At 32.0% G+C, this 18,460-nt stretch overlaps 3 protein-coding genes across 7 annotated transcripts; all 3 read right to left on the reverse strand.

Moving 5' to 3' along the window:
* Positions 166–5,918, reverse strand: LOC109351094 (sericin 1-like). 3 transcript variants are annotated; one of them, XM_019592440.1, is made up of 8 exons: positions 5,685–5,918; positions 5,469–5,601; positions 5,065–5,168; positions 4,012–4,183; positions 3,787–3,927; positions 3,487–3,715; positions 2,604–3,401; positions 166–2,417 (listed from the first exon to the last, which is right to left on the reverse strand). In XM_019592440.1, exons 1-8 carry the CDS (start codon positions 5,723–5,725, stop codon positions 469–471), a joined length of 3,567 nt encoding a protein of 1,188 aa, XP_019447985.1. In that variant the 5' UTR covers positions 5,726–5,918; the 3' UTR covers positions 166–468. The 3 variants fall into 3 exon arrangements, with proteins under 3 accessions (XP_019447985.1, XP_019447984.1, XP_019447983.1); XM_019592439.1 differs by having other exon boundaries at positions 166–3,335; XM_019592438.1 differs by having other exon boundaries at positions 166–3,401.
* Positions 8,448–11,362, reverse strand: LOC109351096. Of its 3 annotated transcripts, XR_002108182.1 has the most exons (4): positions 11,268–11,362; positions 10,300–10,495; positions 8,700–8,960; positions 8,448–8,665 (listed from the first exon to the last, which is right to left on the reverse strand). XR_002108182.1 is itself a non-coding variant. In XM_019592442.1 (3 exons), exons 2-3 carry the CDS (start codon positions 10,479–10,481, stop codon positions 8,774–8,776), a joined length of 369 nt encoding a protein of 122 aa, XP_019447987.1. In that variant the 5' UTR covers positions 10,482–10,495; positions 11,268–11,362; the 3' UTR covers positions 8,448–8,773. The 3 variants fall into 3 exon arrangements, 2 of the variants coding, with proteins under 2 accessions (XP_019447987.1, XP_019447988.1); XM_019592442.1 differs by having other exon boundaries at positions 8,448–8,960; XM_019592443.1 differs by having other exon boundaries at positions 8,448–8,960; positions 10,300–10,497; positions 11,265–11,288.
* LOC109351095 (1-aminocyclopropane-1-carboxylate synthase 7-like) lies at positions 14,539–16,781 on the reverse strand. Its single transcript, XM_019592441.1, has 3 exons — positions 16,542–16,781; positions 16,166–16,455; positions 14,539–15,688 (listed from the first exon to the last, which is right to left on the reverse strand). Exons 1-3 carry the CDS (start codon positions 16,710–16,712, stop codon positions 14,803–14,805), a joined length of 1,347 nt encoding a protein of 448 aa, XP_019447986.1. The 5' UTR covers positions 16,713–16,781; the 3' UTR covers positions 14,539–14,802.

Consider the following 18,460-nt stretch of genomic DNA (forward strand, 5'->3'; position numbering starts at 1 on the left):
TAGCTGGGAGCATTAAAATCAATGCCAACATAAGATCACATTAAAGGGAATAAAACCACATGAAGAAAGTAAGTCCCTTTAACTCTGGTGTCTCTCTTCACCTTCAGCATCTATAGACTTCATCAAAAGTACCTTTGCAGATAATAATAATCAAGACAAACAAAGAATCATATCAAAATATATAAAAAGCCCAAAGGGACAGCATTCCACAATATTGATATTCAAGCACAAACTTAGTAGAACATTATTTAATTTGATTACAAGAATCTTTTCAACATACTCTGCTCAATCTGTGGTAGTAAGAAATAGAGTTGTACCAAACAATAGATGTAGTTAAACCTTATTGACTCAATTTTTACAAGAAAAATAGATGTAGCACTTGTATGTAATAATAGAAGCTGTGAAAGAGTGATAAAAAATAAGACTAAGTATGAGTAGCTACGTTGATAATATGTAATCAAATGCAATTTATTGACGATCCTTCTTCAGAGACAGGAAGTGGGCAGCGAGGGAATCATATTCAGGTAGCTTTGGATGAACATGAGCAACCTTCTGCTTTGAAGGAGTAGTATCTCCATCAGAAGTTAAAGATTTTGAAGCCTCTTTGCCCTCTTCGCTATCCGGTATTGCTGTTTTAGGAAAAGAACTGGATGGTTGCACCCTTGCCGATGATTTCATAGTTTCCTCATGTGGGGACCTATTGGGTTCTGAAATTGGTTTAGATGCTACATGTTCAGCTGATCCAGGTTGAGAACTTCCTAGATTTTCAGAGCTTTTCATCATGTATGAGGCCTTTTGATTATCATTCTCATATGAAACCCTTGAAGAATTCCATCCAAGCCTTGTACCAGAAGTCACAGAAGCCTTGTATGAAGGAGCATTGCCCGAACTTAAACCTGTACCGGATTTTGAAGGAGTTGACTTCCTTCGAGACATTTCACTAACAGGTTGAGTGAGACTGGCTGAACTTAGTTTAGGAATTTCATCCTCAGAATTACTATCCGAATCGAAGTATGTAATTGGGGCCCTTGAGCTTGATTTCTTTTTTGCTTCACTCTGCTCCTTCTGCTTGCGAGGGTCATGAGTACTAGTCGGAGTCACTTGTGAGTTTGAAACAGCATCATGACTAACAAAATCAGAAGGTGTGTTTCTCAAGCCCGCACTTCTATTTCCTGTACTCACTTCCCTCGTGTATTTGTCCTGAACAGGAGCATCAGAGCTGATTGAAGTCCTTACAGTAGGAAAAGATTTTTCATTTTGGACTGAAATGTCACTCAATGAAGATGAATTCTCATTTGATGTATTCTTAATATAAGGTGGTCTCTTATGAGCTTTATTGCGAAAGCCACCCTTCAACATTCCATAGTTTAATCCCATATCATTTTCTGTATGGGACTCCTCCAAAGTTTCCGTATATTTGAAAGTATCAGGCAGTTGCGATGACTGTTTAGTTCGTAAGTCACCAAAACCAAAAGTCTTATCCGATGCAGTATTAATCTCTACCTTTTTCTCAAATTGTTCTTCCACAGAATCAGAACCAACTGAAGATGGTAATAACCAAGTCTTTCTGTCAGAGCCCACATTTTTATCATTTCTTGATGAGGACTCTAAAGCCTCATGGTTTGCACTCTGATCAATGACAGAATTTCTATAATCAGAAGTGCCAGAAACCATAGAGCTGACCAAATTAACCTCGCTATCTGAACCCGCATCTTCTGAATCATCAAAAGTGACAGGCTCTAAATCTTCTTTCTCTGAAGAAATTGCAGATGTTGTCAATTTTTCAGAAACAATAGAAGAATGTGACTGTGCAATAGAACTTGACTCCTTCTCATCAAAGTATTGTCCATGTCTCCAAGAACTTGTATTTTCTAATGGATCAACTTGTGGTTTGCTTCCAGGAGATGAGAAGAACAAACTAGATCCCTCCCCCTTGTATTTGTTCTCAAAATCTAATTTATAATCATCATCCTCCGATCCAGAATCATCAAATGCTACGGATGTATCATTATAAGAATTTGCTTCCATAGTGTTTGTCTGAGTGTTTTTTTCATCCGTATCAAAAATGTCTTCCACAGCCTTGTTCCCCATCTTCTGGTCATATGAGTTCAAATTCTGATTATGATCATAACTTGTAGAAATGAGGTGAGAAGAGGAAGCTTTTCTGGATTGTATAGTCGGTGTTGCATCTCCAATGTGATAACTATTTTCAGTATTCAAATCATCATCACTGTGTAGTCCAGTCATAAAATTTACCCCAGTTATGCTTGTCTGCGTCTTTATATCCATTTCATGTAAGTCACTATTCTCTTGCTCAAATGAGTCATTACGCTGATAAGTATCAGCAAGTTGAGAACCATGGGCAAATGGGTTATCACCAAAAGAACCACTAGATGACAATGAAGCTGATGGAGCACGTTTCACCGTGTTCTCATGACTAGTGCTGTAATATTCACTGGGCGCTCCTACTGGATTATCTTGTTCTCTTGCAGTAATCTGTTCATTGTGTGCCCCAGAATCCCTTCTATGAAAGGTGTTGTTGTTAACAGAGCCTACAGAAATATGTTCATCACCACTAGATGACAATGAAGCTGATGGAGCATGTTTCACCGTGTTCTCATGACTAGTCCTGTAATATTCACTGGGCGCTCCTACTGGACTATCTTGTTCTTTTGCAGTAATCTGTTCATTGCGTGCCCCAGAATCCCTTCTATGAAAGGTTTTGTTGTTAACAGAACCTGTAGAAATATGTTCATCACCACTAGATGACAATGAAGATGATGGAGCACGTTTCCCCGTGTTCTCATGACTCGTCCTGTAATATTCACTGGGCGCTCCTACTGGATTATTTTGTTCTCTTGCAGTATTCTGTTCATTGCGTTCCCCAGAATCCCTTCTACGAAAGGTGTTGTTGTTAACAGAGCCTGTAGAAATATGTTCATCACCAGTAGATGACAATGAAGCTGATGGAGCACGTTTCACCATGTTCTCATGACTAGTCCTGTAATATTCTCTGGGAGCTCCTACTGGATTATCTTGTTCTCTTGCAGTAATCTGTTCATTGTGTGCCCCAGAATCCCTTCTATGAAAGGTGTTGTTGTTAACAGAACCTGTAGAAATATGCTCGTCGCCATGAAAAGCATATTCTTCAGGTGCTTCTCCAAACTTGCTGACATGAGAACTATGTGATCCACTTGAATATTGCCTTGTCATGTATTCACGGTTTGAAAGTTCAGCAGCTGCTCTTGCAGCCATGCTAGCATGTTCTGCAGATTCTGCAGCAGCCTGTGCAGCAGAGGCAGCATCTTTGAATTCCATGTTCCAATTTTGCTTACCTGTAGAAAAAGCACTCCTATTTTCAGAATTTGAATCTCTAAAATCTTTTTCATGACTTCCAGTTCCTATGAAAAAGAATTCCAAATATTCAAGTAATAGAAAGAACAGAAGCCCTAAAATTTATTTGCAACTATTGTCATAAACTATTACCTGAAGGTCTAATTTCTGGACCAGACATCTCTGATGTTGACTGATTGCCACCCACCTTTCTGGTAGCACCACTTGCATTATATTCATATGAATTTGTAGATGTATCATGCATTGGTTTAGTTTGCGAGGAAGCACGTAAGTCGGGAGGGGCCTTTTCATCATGAACAGGTGAAACATGGACTTGAGAAGGTTCCACATAAGAAGCCTTCTCAAAATTATTTGGTGCAACCTTAACATATAAATAAAAGTGATGTCAAAATAATATAGATAATCCAAAATAAACAAAGCTTAGTAGTCTACCAATAAGTCTTGAGAAGACTTTCCATCATTTTCACCAAATGGATTGGGTTCCCATTTGATATTATTCTCCTCAGCAACAGCAGTCAGTATTTTCATCTTGGTTGGACCATCGGGAGCTTTGGCAGACAATTTCTCAACCAACTGAAATAACAACACTAAATCAGAATACAGCTAAAAAGAAATAAGTTTTAACATGATCCTACCCAAGAAGGTAAAGAAACTTGCCAAGCGATTTACACCACAGTCAGGGCGTAATTCAATAGCTGCCGAGACAAATTCTTTTCCATACTTAGATGTAATTTGTTTCCGCACATCCACGAGCTCAGGTATGTCTGACAATCTTGGGGATGCAAATATCACACTTGAAATTGCTTCCTTCAAATCAATGGGGCAGTTTCTGAAAAGGGGAAACAAGAAAAGATAACCTGATCAACATCAATAGGAATGCACAATCATGATGAACAGAGTTGCACACTGCAAAATCAGCAGGTTCAGACAGAAATACCCTCATGCAAAAATCCCTTTAAACACACACACAAAAGTGAAGTCAAAGTACATGATATCTAACGACACAACTGTGTGCATCACAAATATTACATGAATGACATACATAGAATATCAATATACATGATTGCAACAATAAAATACCAAAAAATCTCAAAGTTATGCTCAAAATAACTAGGAATATGAGGGAAGGAGGGAGGCTTTGATAGTGTATTAAATGCAGCATTTAAAATTGAGAATAATATAGTACCTTATGCAATAACATAAAATAAAAAATAAAAATAAAAAACATTGATCTATGCTATATCTAGATATAAAGCCTATTGTTTCATACGGGATCAGAATTACCAGGAATGAGATAGCAAGATTTTATTATGGCACAAGGATCTTAACATTATTACATTGGGACATCATACCCCTTGTTTAGTTATTTTGAATTGCTAATTGGCTAATAAAACTTGGGTGTGATATAACCATCTTAACTATACAATTATTTTTACTATTCAGAGTTTAAATAGAAATAGGTTCTCCTAAAGTGGTAACACATTTCCTTCACAAAGTCTAGAAAACTAATACAAGGATGAATTCAGTGGTATTGCCAAATTGCAGAATAGTTGATAAACTTCCAGGTAGATCAATCTATTGAAAAAAAAGATATCATAAAATAGACAAAAATACATTTGTAAACACAAGCAATAAAGACATATTTAGTGACAACTTAATAGTGTACATAAGATAAAAAGTAGTAAAATTATCTAAGTAAGATTCACATACTTCTGTGATTCAATTATTGGTAAGCGTGCTACTATAAGTTCACAATATATCTCAACAAGATCATATGCGGCCATTAGCTTCTCTTCCCTGATAACATGTTCAACCTGAATACAAAAAAAAATCAAATGAAACAAAAAAATCCTAAAGTTTAGTATCCTTAATTTATCATCAAACATTTTTAATTAACACGATCCCCACTTTTGTTGCATTGATTTTTTCGCGTAAGAGTCTGTCTGCAAGCGAATTGAGTTTTGGATGAAAAGTGAAATAAATGATTTAACAATCATTTCATAAATATATTTCATGTCTAAAAAGACTTTTATTTCTCTCGAAAACTCAACCCGAAAACAGAGCCGTAAATGAATTTCATGAAAACATTAAAACAAAACAAAAAAAGGAAATACCCGGATTCTAGCAGTTAGTTCCTGACCAGATTGAAGGAGTTGAGCCAATTCCTTCCGGAGCTTCCTCACTTCGCCTTCTTTCTTATTCTTAAATATCTTCATGCGTGATACCGCAAGCTTCAAAGCAGTTTTGCTGCATAAATAATCAAATTTCAAATCAAATTCAAATAATTAAAATAGAACAATGAAATTCGAAAATGATTTGAGTTTTGTTACCATTTAACGGGCTTGAAACTTCTATGCAACATAGAAGACATGGTGTTCTGATGAACGATGGATTGAAGAAGATTGTGATGATTACAGACAGATTAATGATGAGAAGAAGAAGAAGAAGAATGATTGAATGTTAGGGACGAAGAAAGTGCGATGAGTATTGGGAATTGAAATTTTGTGGAATCTGACAAATAGATCCTAATGGAAGCAACCTTTTTCCCCTTTGAATGATTCTGTGTGGGAAGGTGCATCGAAATCTACGAGGAAAAAAAAATGTATTCTCCGGATACTTTTATACACTATTATTACATCATTATTAGTTACTCATTTTAGTCTATCATATTTTTCGATCTTTGTCAGTTTTGTGAAGAACATAAAATGGTTCCCAAAAAATCAAATGTGGGTCAATTTTGAGGTTAAATTAATTCACATTAAGTGTTTTAAAACATGCTAAAAAAGACTAATTTGATCGACATTTAAAAATTTTGTGAATCATTTTAGTTTCTCAATTTTTTAGGGATGTAAGGTGGAAAAATATGAAGGACGAAAATGAATAATTACTCAAATTATTATTCTTTATGTCTTCATTACCATTTTACCCTTCTTTTCCTCAACACTTTTGTCTTCCTTCTTTCTCTTGCCATCTATTTATTACTATTTATTGTTTTGGATTCTATTACAAAAAAATATTACCCCAAATCCTCAAACTACTCATTTAACCAAAGGATATTTAATCTTTCCTCACCCAACCTTCGAAACCAAATGTATTTTGATAAGGTCAACCCAAATTATTTTGCATGAGATAAAAAATATATTTTGATTGAATATTTTGGAATTAATCTAAATATTGCTATTTAATATATAAGGTCTACTAATGCTACAATACTTAATATCAAATGTTATTCCCACATTGTGAAGTCAGAGATTGTTGAGTTTATTTAAGTGTAAATTCTTACATTAGACATGTGAGAAGGAGTGAAATAGTTTATAAGTAGAAAAGATACAAAAAAGACGTGATATTCCTTCACTTGTGTCTCTCCATTTTTTTTATACCCCAATAACAATAAAACTCCCTAGTAATTAGAAGCTCTCTTATCAGTCCAACAAATATTAATTAAACAAGATTATAAAACAATTAATCATCATATTAACTATCTACAAACAATACATATATAACATAAAATACATAAGCAAAGGAATTAGGATTTAGGGGTTGACATTGTCTATATAATTAAGGAGATTTTTAGGAAGATGGATTAGAGAGACTTAAGAATCATATATGAAGATCAATTATAAAACAATATGAATTAAAATTATACTCCCTCTTTTGTTTTGATTTTGTTTTCCTTTTCGTTTTTTTTCAAATTTTTAATATTCTAGAAACCCGAAATTTAATTATATATTGAATTCTAATTATTACATCATTTTTCACATATTATTTCTTCATCTCTTATTTTGGGAAATAAATAATGATTAAATAAAATTATTTTAGTCACAATATATCAAATTTTAATATCATTTATTTGTTAGTACGCACACAACTTTTAAAATCAAAACATGTCTAAGCGAGCAAGTAACATTTACATATGTGACATATATAATCATATAGTATTTACTATTTATTAAAAGTTAATAATATTTAAAAATAAATAATGTATGATTGAGTGATACTATAAAAAACTATTATACCGTCATTATATCATGTTTTTTTCAACAACAAAAAAAGAAATAGAATAGTACCAAATTTGTTCATCATGTCCCATTCAACAAGCATCAAGATTGACCCCAATAACCCACCCCTCAATACGACAGCTGAAAGTTATATTACAACAAAATGGTAAACAAATTAGTCATGGCATCGACTAAGTTATGTCCAAATAATACATACGCCAAAAAATTATAGGAACAAAATAAGCATCCCAAATTAATTAGATAGCCCCTTTCTAACATAAAGTTTTACTTAAAATATACAAATATATCAATGGCATAGAGTATATGTACCATTTCATTTGGGTCTTCAACTTTATATTATTATCAATTTATCATGATAGTTATTGCAAGATTTTTATAAAGTGATTCATGCGAATTCGATTTACATTATGCATGAATAATTAAAGAACGTGATAACTATGATCATGAGATTTTGCATAACTATTAACCTATCATTTATGTAATGTTCAATTTTACTTATATATTTATGTAAAATCGCTCTACAAGTTGTAACATTATTAAACTAGTGCAAATAAACACTATAATTTATATGTACTATAGGATGTTGATTTTGAGAAATCCACCTTAAACACAATTCCTCAATGAAGAACATCTTCTATTCCAAAATATGTATCATTCAATGTACCTTGTATTATTATTGGTAGAAAAATATAAAATTAATATACTTTTAAGTGAGATTCACTTACTCCAAGAGTAAAGTTTTTTAAACTTACTCCTCATCATATCCATCAATTCTATGAGCATGTAATTATTTATATCTACTCACTAATTCACACCATTGGATTTTCCTAGAATTGATGGCTAAAATGAGGAGTAAGTTTAAAAAACTTACTCTTGAAATAAGTGGATCCCTCCTCTATTTTTAATTCTTCATTTACTTTTTTGACGAATTAAAAACGAGTGGTACAAACTTTGGGATAGAAAATGTGACTCCATTCGGGGAACTAACCAAAACCATGCAAGACATAATATAGTTGAACACCACAACCACAAAATGCTATGGAAAATGAATGATTCAAAGCTTTATTTCATGTTTCAACCAGAAAAGGTATTGCATTTCATGTGAGCTTATCTCATTCAATAAAGAAAATTATTGCAAAAGTATCATCATTGTTGAGTACCACTATGATAAGAAAAAACAAGGTTAGGTCCACCCCCCTTCAAATCAAAGGCCTTTTTATTGAGGCTTATCAAAGTTAAAGGCTAGTTCTTCAGCTTCTTTCCAAAAACAAAAACTAGAGTAACACAAATTGGGGTGTAGAATGCCCCATAATCCACATATTATTGTATAGAATGACTAGAGCACTGAGTTATGAGTACAAAACCCTCTGCTAAAACATCAACTTCCAAATGGTTATTTTTCAGACATAGTAACCGGTGAAGGTAAAACCCCTTCCAACAATCTCACCAGCACAATACCAAGCAAAGCATTCCAGCCCAAACAAAGCAGCAATACCTGCATCTTCCACCTTTAAATCTTGCCTGTTCTTCCATAAATTCTTCACATAATCAAGCTCCTTCCAGAAGGACTCGTTACGGCCCGGGATACTGTAAAAGAATAGGGAGAGTTAACACTAATAATGCATACAGTTTTGCATAGAACAACCTCAAATCGCTATTTTTTTCAAAAGTACAGTTGGCAAATGATGATATTCAAAGACCACACAGACAGCCAGACATGTTTTCAAAATTCAGCGCATTATCACTTAGCTAACACACTATAGATTGCAGTGAAGACACATAATAATTTAAATGACTGATTTAAAGACCGGGGTAGAATCAAACACACTGTTATTGACATATGTAGTAGAAAACATATTTAGACAATGTAGTGAATGCGGTGTTGATTGATGTATATTAACATATAAGCATATTTACACAATGAAGTGTAGAATGTGAGCTCATTTACATCCATTAACAATGAATCTCTGGTCTAGAACACTGGTGCATATCAAGCATGACAAGCACACTGTAAGCAGTTTCAAATTCAAGCCAAACAGTCAAACCGCACCAGTGGATTGTAAAGCTTGAAGATTGGGGAATATATAGAGTAAAATACATCCATTCCATTTTCTTAAAAAATTAACAGTTACATCTTAAGAGTTCACTATGAAGTAATGACTGAAGAAGCAAATGCTATTCTACACTCCAGAAATTCTTCATAAAAAAAAACAACAACGAAGGATACTAGCCCTGTATTTGTCTCTTCAGTTGAAAATAGAGGAACAATAGTTTGCACTTTGAATATTTTGCTTGAACATATTATGTTAAGGTCCCATTGAGCATTACCAGAATGCTCTTCATGGGGTTTGAAAACTTCTGTAAGCAGTTTCAGCAAACAATAACACAATGCTGTACATTCAGTTGTACTTTCATAACAGTTAAAGTCAGATAATTGCAATGCAAAGTTAAAATTTAACAACAAAGCAATGCTGCATCAACAGGCAAGCATGGAGCAACAAAAATCAATTTGCCATTACAATCCGTGGGAAAAAGTTGATGCAGTACCACATTTGACTGAAATGGACATGCTAAATTTCGAAAATATGCACCCCTTGATAATTGATCTATAAAGACAAATTGGTGTTGATTGCACAATCCTTTTTATAATTTGATAAAGAACTAGCCAACCATTGCAATAGTACTAAGTTAAGATGCTCAATAATAAGAGAGTATACTTCGTTTTTCTTTTCAAATGTGAGTTCCACATCTCTCTGAGTCCTACCTAAACCTCTAGGGCTTCCTTCCTTACCAACAGAGGGATATGAATGATATATTAAACTCTCATTACAAAAGTCAACAACATTATTCGAAACCAAACTTATGTAGCGAATCATGCCATAAACAACATTATTTCAAAGAAAAACAAGGTTGGCGAAAATATAACCTCGCAAGGCGGGTGTAGAACAATTGCTTTGCTAGCTGGTCACATTTCTCGACCGTAGGTGGCTCCTGAATGTATTGCTTGTTCTTCTCCAACAACTGCCTGTAGTAAGAACTACCATGCTTGCCAATAACTTGTGATGCTTGGCATGCTTTCGACTGCAACTGCTGCAACTTTGATGCCATCAAGCCTATAAATTCTGCAAATTAAACAGAACACAAAACTCCAGATCAAAATAAAAACCTCCAATGCACAATACATAACATCCCTTATCCACAAAATAATCCAACGGAAATTACACTAGCCTTCCCCGAGGTTCGGCTTAATTACACTCAATACCAGTCTTGTTAAAAACAAAACTACACTTACTCACCTCCCATAAAATTCAATTATCAATACACTCACTAAAACAATAGGGGTGTTGAGTGAAATAAAAATGAATCTCAGGCGAAGTCGGTGTAATTTTTTTGGTTTCCAACACGTATCCTCGCACTGTAGGCAATCTCGTCCGAGCCGGGAACATACACAGGTATGTGGGGCGCACAATTTACTAACTCAAAATATTGTGATTCAGTGCAAATTTCTACCTAAATTTTTGGACAGTCACCAACAACATTGATGAAACAAGGACAAAAGATTACAAAAAGGTCTATCATTAAAATGGATTGTAAGCAAATTGACTTATATCATAAAATTAGGGGTAATTGCTATTCATTCATAATATGTCTGAAAGCTTAAATTTTTAACATGAAAAAAGAAAAAGGGTGTAAAGTTATAGATCGATACGATTAAAGTGTAATCTGGGTACTTCCAAGCGATAAAATTGGATTCTGGGTGTGAGGTCAAAGCCCTAAATTTTCAACCTTTTCGTGCTACAGTGATTATATATTGAAAAGTAAATTGAAGGGAAAAAGTGGGTATTGAAATTAGAGAAAAGAGATCTGAAATGAAAGAATAAGAAAGTAGGTTACCTTGAGTGAGTGAATGAATGAATATGAGACTATGAGAGTGAGAAATGAGAAACAAAGAAGAGTGTGTTTGTGTGGTTTATGTTTACCCTTCCCTCCTTCACCCTCACCTTTTCTTCCCTTGTATTTTTTTTTCGTTTTTTTTTACTTTTATGAAAAAAAGTAAAATTTAAACTAATTTCACTTCTACATGCAATAAATAATTAGTAAAATTAATTTTTCTAAGATATATTATTGGACAAAAAGGATAGAGTTATTGATTATAAAAAAAGAATTAAAATCATAATTATTAAATTTGGCTCTTTCAATCTGTTATGTATAAAATTGGTATGAACAAGTTTGAGTCGATTATTTTGAGCAAAAAAATCATTGACTCTATCGGTTAAACTAGTTGAACTCGATTGATTAAATTTGTTTTAAAAATGTCAAAAAATGATTTCATTTTGAGAGAAATTTTTTATTTGGTCTTTTATGCTTTATTTGGTTGAACAAAAGAAAATAAAAAGAGAGAAAGAAGTGAGAAAGAAAGAGGTGTGAAAGATAAAGAGGAGAAATTGAGTAGATTTTAGTAATGTTTGGTATAAGAGAAAAATGAGAGAAAATGAATAGAAAGAAATATTTTCTTCTCTTTCTCTTTTGTTTGGTTGGATAGAAAATGAGAAGAGAGAAGTGATGTTATGATTCAAATGACAAAAATGTCCATAAAATTAAGAAACGAGAGAGGTAAATGATATTTTATTGTTAACTAAAAATAAAAATTATAATTTTAAATGATATATTTTATTATAATTTCAATTGACATTTTTAATTGATATTTTTATATTTAAAAGAGAATTATTTATAATAATAGTATTTAAAACTAAGAAGTATATTAAAAAAAATTGGAGGGCATTTATGTCTTCCATCTCCTCTCATTTTCTCACCAAAGGAGGAGAGAAAGATTTTTATGTAGGTCCCAAATGTTTTTATTCTTTCTTCCTTTTCTCTATTCTCAACCAAACAAGATAAATTCTCATTTTCTCTTCAATCTCTCTCTCACTATTTTCTCTTCCTTCTAATTCTCCTCTACCAAAGAGAGGCTTAAACTTATTCATACTTATATTTATCATTATTATAATTATAGATGTTATAATCATTACTATTTAATTATATTTATATGCTTTTGTTGCAAGAATAAGATGTATATTGTTGGATGATGTTTTTACTTACTTATGATATTTTGTTGTAGTAAAATCTTTTGTGTCGATTGATTAATGAAATGCTTGTGTACTGATAAATTTTATATTTGGAATAAAAAATATTAAATAATTTTATTATATTCTTTTTAATAAGAACCGGGTTAATTGGTCTCATCACTAATCAATTGACTCATTACCTTGGTCAAGTCAAAAATCAGTCAAGTTTAATAACATCATACAAAGATAGAATTAGATAAGGTAAATCGGCAAAAATTTACCAAAACTAAAGACAATAACAAAAATTAAAAAATAAGGACAGAAAAGAAACTAGGGAGCAAAATGAGTTTTTATTCATCTTCATATGTGTACATGATGGCTTCTTTCTCAGTCTTCTTTGATGAGTCCTTTCTCTAATTAAGATTTGCAAGCAACATTATCTTTATTGGAATCCTTTTTCACAATATGATTGATAAGGTTATATTTATGACATCCTTCATGTTATCTCTCCATGTATGAAAATTTGCTAACTTTAGTTCAATTAATAAAAAATACTACTTAAATAAAAAGAAAATTCCTAACAAGTAATATTTCTATTATTCAATAAAATTTGATTAGTTAAAGGTATAAAAACAAAAACAAAATGGGACATAATATCTATGTTGGAATTATATAATGATGCCACACAATAGTTTGTTTGAATCTAACTTCGATTGAATCGAATAAAACATATATTGCTAGTTGAACATATATTTATGTATATAAAATATTTGTATCAATTATATCTTACTCACCTTTTTTCCCTCATACCAACATATGAACATCATTGTTACATCCACTACACTATTGCATACACATATCTCGCAATGTGCACCAAACACTTGAACATGATAATAGCTTATACTATGACTTTACATGATAATAATATGGACGAATGAGTGATTATATTGGCATGATATTTGACAAATGTGGCATTTGGCAGTGATCATTGCTTTGTTGCATTTTATGTTCATACAACATAGTACGTGTGTGTTGAATTTCAAACAAGTAGTGGTTGGCGTTATGACCAATATGAGAGTAACATATTTTCTCAGTTTCATGAACCACATGGGGCTGCACTTATTGGGATCATTTAGTAAGATATATATCATCATAGATATTTTCTGAGTTAGCTCAAATGTTGCAAGCAACTACTTCATATAATAGTGGAAGTAATAGTTGACTTTTCCAAAGAAAAAATGCACACATATATATATAAATAAGAAGGATTGGTTTGTGTGCCAAGAATTTGTCAAACATGAACAATAAAGATATGCTATATGTTGGAATTTGGGATGGAGAAGAAAAGTACACATAAATTTCAACTACTTTAGTTGGTGTATGCTAATGACATATAGATGCATGGTTGATGGTATTCAAAAGTTTCCATTTGATATGGCCAAGTACTTTTCTACACACTATTTTGTATTTGAGAAATGTTATAATCCTTCTATGAAATTTCCAATGCACAAATATGTTCAATCATTTAAGGTTGAGATAAATAACATGTTACTATATAGTTAATGAGATATTACAATTTCCTTTATTTTGGTTTCTTTGGTGTATTTTTAGTTTAAAAGTCAACTTGGCACTCAAATAAATAAATAATAACCGATGACTAACTTTTTTTGGGTTAACATAGGGCCTACATTATTTTATTCAGCAAAGATTAATTAAAAAAAATGGAGAAAGAGCTTTCTCTCAATTTGTTTTTTTTTTTTTTGGTGAAAGAAGCTTTTGACTAACTTTGTTGGAAACTAAATATTGTTTAGAAATATTTTATGTTGATTTAATATGCTAGAATTGAAATTTTAGTCCGAAAAGTCAACTCTACTTTAGTACATGTTAAATTAAACCTTATTAATTATTCTCTAAGATGTACTAAAATAACACTTATATAAGGATTTACTTTAGTACACTATATAGAATGTAATTATATTAAAGTCAAATCATCCTCAACTTGTTAACCAAGTGTGGATTTCTACAAAGGTAAGAACAAAGTTTTTCTTATGCAATATTCTTAACAGGACTAACAATTTAGAATCACACCCTCAAGAAGAAGAAAAATATAGAAACATAGATTTTCTTCATTAAAGGTAATAATTAACTTTATTGATACATAAGGATTATAATTAAGGAACTTGCTTTAAGTAAAGCAAGCAAACAAGGATTCATAGTGATACACTTCAATTCTACCACCTTTGTAGTATTGTAAATTTGTAACCCATTTAAAGAATTTATCAAAATGGCCATAACCATTTGAAAAAAGAGAGACCCATAATTATAAAATATAAATAAATATGAATAATAATAAGAGAAAGATATTAGTTTTTGAAGATCATTTTTTCTGTCTTTGATCTTTTTGCCATGAAGTCACGTATCCTTTGCAATGCTAACTCCAATGTTTGTTCACTCATATTTGCAAAGCAAACCCTGAACCAACCTGGTTCAGAACAATGACAAGAAGAACCTGGTGAGATATTAAGCTTCATTTCATGCAAAGTTTCATTCCAAAGCTCAAGTTCACCTTCTCTTGTTGCTTTATTCTGCAACACTAGTAATGGACTTAGATTCATCCAACAAAACAAACCTGCATTCCCTTCTAAGCACTCAATCCCTGCACTTCTTAACCCTTCAATGATCATTGTGTATCTCTTTCTCAACCTCTCTCTATTTGTCTTAATATAGTTCTCAGTGAAACCCTTATCTGATAACATAGAAGCCAAAAGTTGTTGTGTTTGTGAGGATATTAGGGTGAAACTTGACATTCTTCTAGCTGTGGTTACAACCTTATCATTGTATGAATAAATGGTGCCAACTCTGAAGCCAGGAAGACCAAGATCCTTTGAGAGACTATAAACAATGTGAACTCTTTCAGCATTTTTATATTTTCTAGCTTCAAGGATTTCTGCTATGCTTATGAACTCTGAGGAGGAGAAAACTGAGCCTGAGTAGATTTCATCTGAGACAAGATGAATGTTCTTGAGAGTCACAAAGTCAAGAATCTCTTCAAGAACTTTGCGTTGGATTGTTGCACCTAAAGGGTTTGAGGGGTTTGTGATTAGTACTCCCTTCACTTTAATGTTCATGGCTTCTGCTTCTTTATATGCAGCCTCTAATGCTTTTGGAGTTATCTGAAAATTGTTTGAACTATCACAATGGATTGGAACTATGTTTACTCCAGTTCTCCACCTTAAATCTCTATCAAATCTGCATGCCATAAAACCCAAATCCTTATCAGTATAAATTATTATATGTATAGTTTTACACCAATATCATGATATATATTATTAAGGTATATGTACCTTCACAAATACAATGTGTATCACTCACCCAATCATTTATGCCAAGAACATAAAAGTTAAGTATTTTATTTAAATTATTAATAACTTAATATTTAATTTTCTCCACCAATCACAAAAAATAACTCAACTGATAGTGAGACTGAGATACAATAAATGTTTTTATGTATATTATGTGACTTCGGCTACTCTTCAGTACAGGATAGTCCAACACTGGACTATGACCAGAAAATAAAATTTTCTTCAAAAATACCTTAAAATCATGTCGTTAAAAATTGATTTGTACACATGTCACAATCTTCATCTGGAATACCGATATGAATGATATTATGTGTACATTAAGCAGCCCAAGTTCCAAGGAAAAATAAGTTAGAACTATTCTTACCCAGGATAGTATGGGGTGGGAACAAGTAAAGCATCTCCTGGATTAGCAAGAATGAAAGTTAAGAGCTCATTGGCTGCAGTAGCACCAGCAGTGAGAACAATTCTAGAAGGGTCAAATTTTGCTCTCCCTCCTCTTATTTGTTCCATGAAACTTGCCATTGCTGTTCTAAATGACTTAAGTCCATGATAGTCTTGAAATAAAGCATTTTCTTTGAAACTAGGAGCTCCTTTTCCCCATGTTGCAGCCTCTGAGTGTTCTTCCAAATACTTCTCAATCAAATCAAATGAAACCTATACATTCATTACAAAAATGGTTAACATATAAGTATATAGATATATATACTTAGAATGAAAAAAATGGCTTTTTTTTTACTTACTTGATTCTCTGCCAAACCCATTTGTATGACTCCTGAAGGGTTAGTGATTTCATGATAAGGGTTTTCATCATAAGCTTTCCATCCAGCAAAGTAAGGAGAATCTTCTCCATGAGTTTGAGAAATAGCAATATTTGAAAGCTGAACACAACCTTCCTCAATCTCAAGACCCATAACTAGCTAGCTTTCTTGCTAAAAAAATCCTCAAGTAGTGAGGAGTTTGTTAACAGAAAGAAGCTAAGGGATGAACCTTAATGGAGAGAGAGTAGAGAGAAGAGAAGTGGATGAGAAAGTGTTGAATGAAATGTTCTATATATATAGATAGTATATCAGACCCTTAACACAACAAAATAAAGGGACCTTCAACTTGGCTGCCACAAACACAAACATTGGAGAGATAAAAAAAAATCAATAATTGATTCTCTACTGTAAGCAAATCAGGGTTTTATATGTGTATTAAATAGTTTATCATAATTTATGTGGAAAAAATGTATCTTTTTTATATTCGTTATTATTCATATTTAATCAACATTGATATAAGTACAAAATAATTTCAAATGATATATCAACCGTGTATTTTGTAGTATTATTAAATAGAAAGCGGTTGAGACTTTCAAATTAACACTTGCTAAGTAAATATAGATTGTGTAAAATGAGTAATTTACTTATTTATTGTGCTAATTTATAACTTTGGTGTTTTGGGTTCTCATCTATCGTATGTCATTATAATTAATGTAAAAGTACCCAAAAATAAAAAACGAAAATAATTAGAAATATGATTATTAACCACTATTCTTAGGGTAGTGGATATGGAATAAAAAAAGGAAAACATGAAAGGATAAGTAATTCCATTTTCTTCATTAAATTCACCATTAATAGAAATCATTTTTCCTTTTCCAATACATGTTTAACTGTTTTTTAGAAGTAATTAAAAGAAAGCACTCAAATTCTGATATTCATAACCTATGACTAACCAAATTTCCTTGCCCAACAAACTCCAAATATTCCTTTGTGGAAACCAAATCATGCATAAAGATATCGATAGGTTCAATCACATATGAATTTGTGGATTTTTAAGAGAGTAGTTAAGTTTTGGTGAACTGACAAAAGATACTATATAATTTGACTATATCTTCTATCCTAAAATGTGTATCATATTATGTATCTATTGCTTCTTGTTTATTAGAAAATATCAAATTAATATATATTTAGTTCATATTTTATTTTTCTAGCAATAAGAAATAAATTATATACAAAGTGGTACAAAGTTTGGGACAGATAATCCTTATCCTGAAATAGCCAAACATAGAGATTAAGATTCTGATTTGAAAGCAGCTACTACCACAGAGAAGGTTTGAGAAGCTATTGGGAGATCTTTTGGCCCCACACACTTGTGTGCATTAATATAGAGAACAACATAACTTAATGATGTCTTAGAAGTTAAAACATGTCTATTTATGGCTTTCTTTCTATTGTAATTGCATGATATGCATATATTTATTAGTAATCCACTTACTCATGTAATTAACTCTCTCCTATAATTTTTATCCATAATAAGTTGCATTATATATTTGAATAAGGATTATCTCTATTCTTCTCATTAAAGAGAGACAAATAACACACAATAACAAACAAAAAATAAAATATAAAGACATTTTTATCATTTTATTTATCATGAAATTATATTTTTGTCATCGAAAGTACGATGAGAAACAATCATGTGTCTTTTCTTAACTGGAGAGGATTTTTATTCTATATATTTGTAGAGACAACTAGTCATCAGTATAGCTAATTGCATCATACCATAGGTATTAATTAGTTGTTCACTTTCTAGATGTTAAGCTATAAATACTGTTCTTCATGTCAACTTAGTTTACCATAATGTATGTATGTATCTAAAGCAATTTTTGTGGGAGTAAAAA

The sequence above is a fragment of the Lupinus angustifolius genome, chromosome LG06 (assembly GCF_001865875.1).
Source record: "Lupinus angustifolius cultivar Tanjil chromosome LG06, LupAngTanjil_v1.0, whole genome shotgun sequence".
Taxonomy (NCBI): Eukaryota; Viridiplantae; Streptophyta; class Magnoliopsida; order Fabales; family Fabaceae; genus Lupinus; species Lupinus angustifolius.

What these genes read in the sequence shown, in the direction of transcription:
- LOC109351094 (XM_019592438.1), bottom strand. Translation starts at nt 5,725, where the DNA reads ATGTCTTCTATGTTGCATAGAAGTTTCAAGCCCGTTAAATG. An exon ending in AGTTTCAAGCCCGTTAAATG is followed by an intron (nt 5,602 to 5,684) that starts GTAACAAAACTC and finishes TTATTTATGCAG; the next exon opens with CAAAACTGCTTTGAAGCTTG. An exon ending in CCAATAATTGAATCACAGAA is followed by an intron (nt 4,184 to 5,064) that starts GTATGTGAATCT and finishes TCCCCTTTTCAG; the next exon opens with AAACTGCCCCATTGATTTGA.
- LOC109351095 (XM_019592441.1), bottom strand. Translation starts at nt 16,712, where the DNA reads ATGGGTCTTGAGATTGAGGAAGGTTGTGTTCAGCTTTCAAATATTGCT. An exon ending in TGGGTTTGGCAGAGAATCAA is followed by an intron (nt 16,456 to 16,541) that starts GTAAGTAAAAAA and finishes ATGAATGTATAG; the next exon opens with GTTTCATTTGATTTGATTGA. An exon ending in CCCACCCCATACTATCCTGG is followed by an intron (nt 15,689 to 16,165) that starts GTAAGAATAGTT and finishes TATGGCATGCAG; the next exon opens with ATTTGATAGAGATTTAAGGT.
- LOC109351096 (XM_019592442.1), bottom strand. Translation starts at nt 10,481, where the DNA reads ATGGCATCAAAGTTGCAGCAGTTGCAGTCGAAAGCATGCCAAGCATCA. An exon ending in TTCTACACCCGCCTTGCGAG is followed by an intron (nt 8,961 to 10,299) that starts GTTATATTTTCG and finishes ATTCTTTTACAG; the next exon opens with TATCCCGGGCCGTAACGAGT.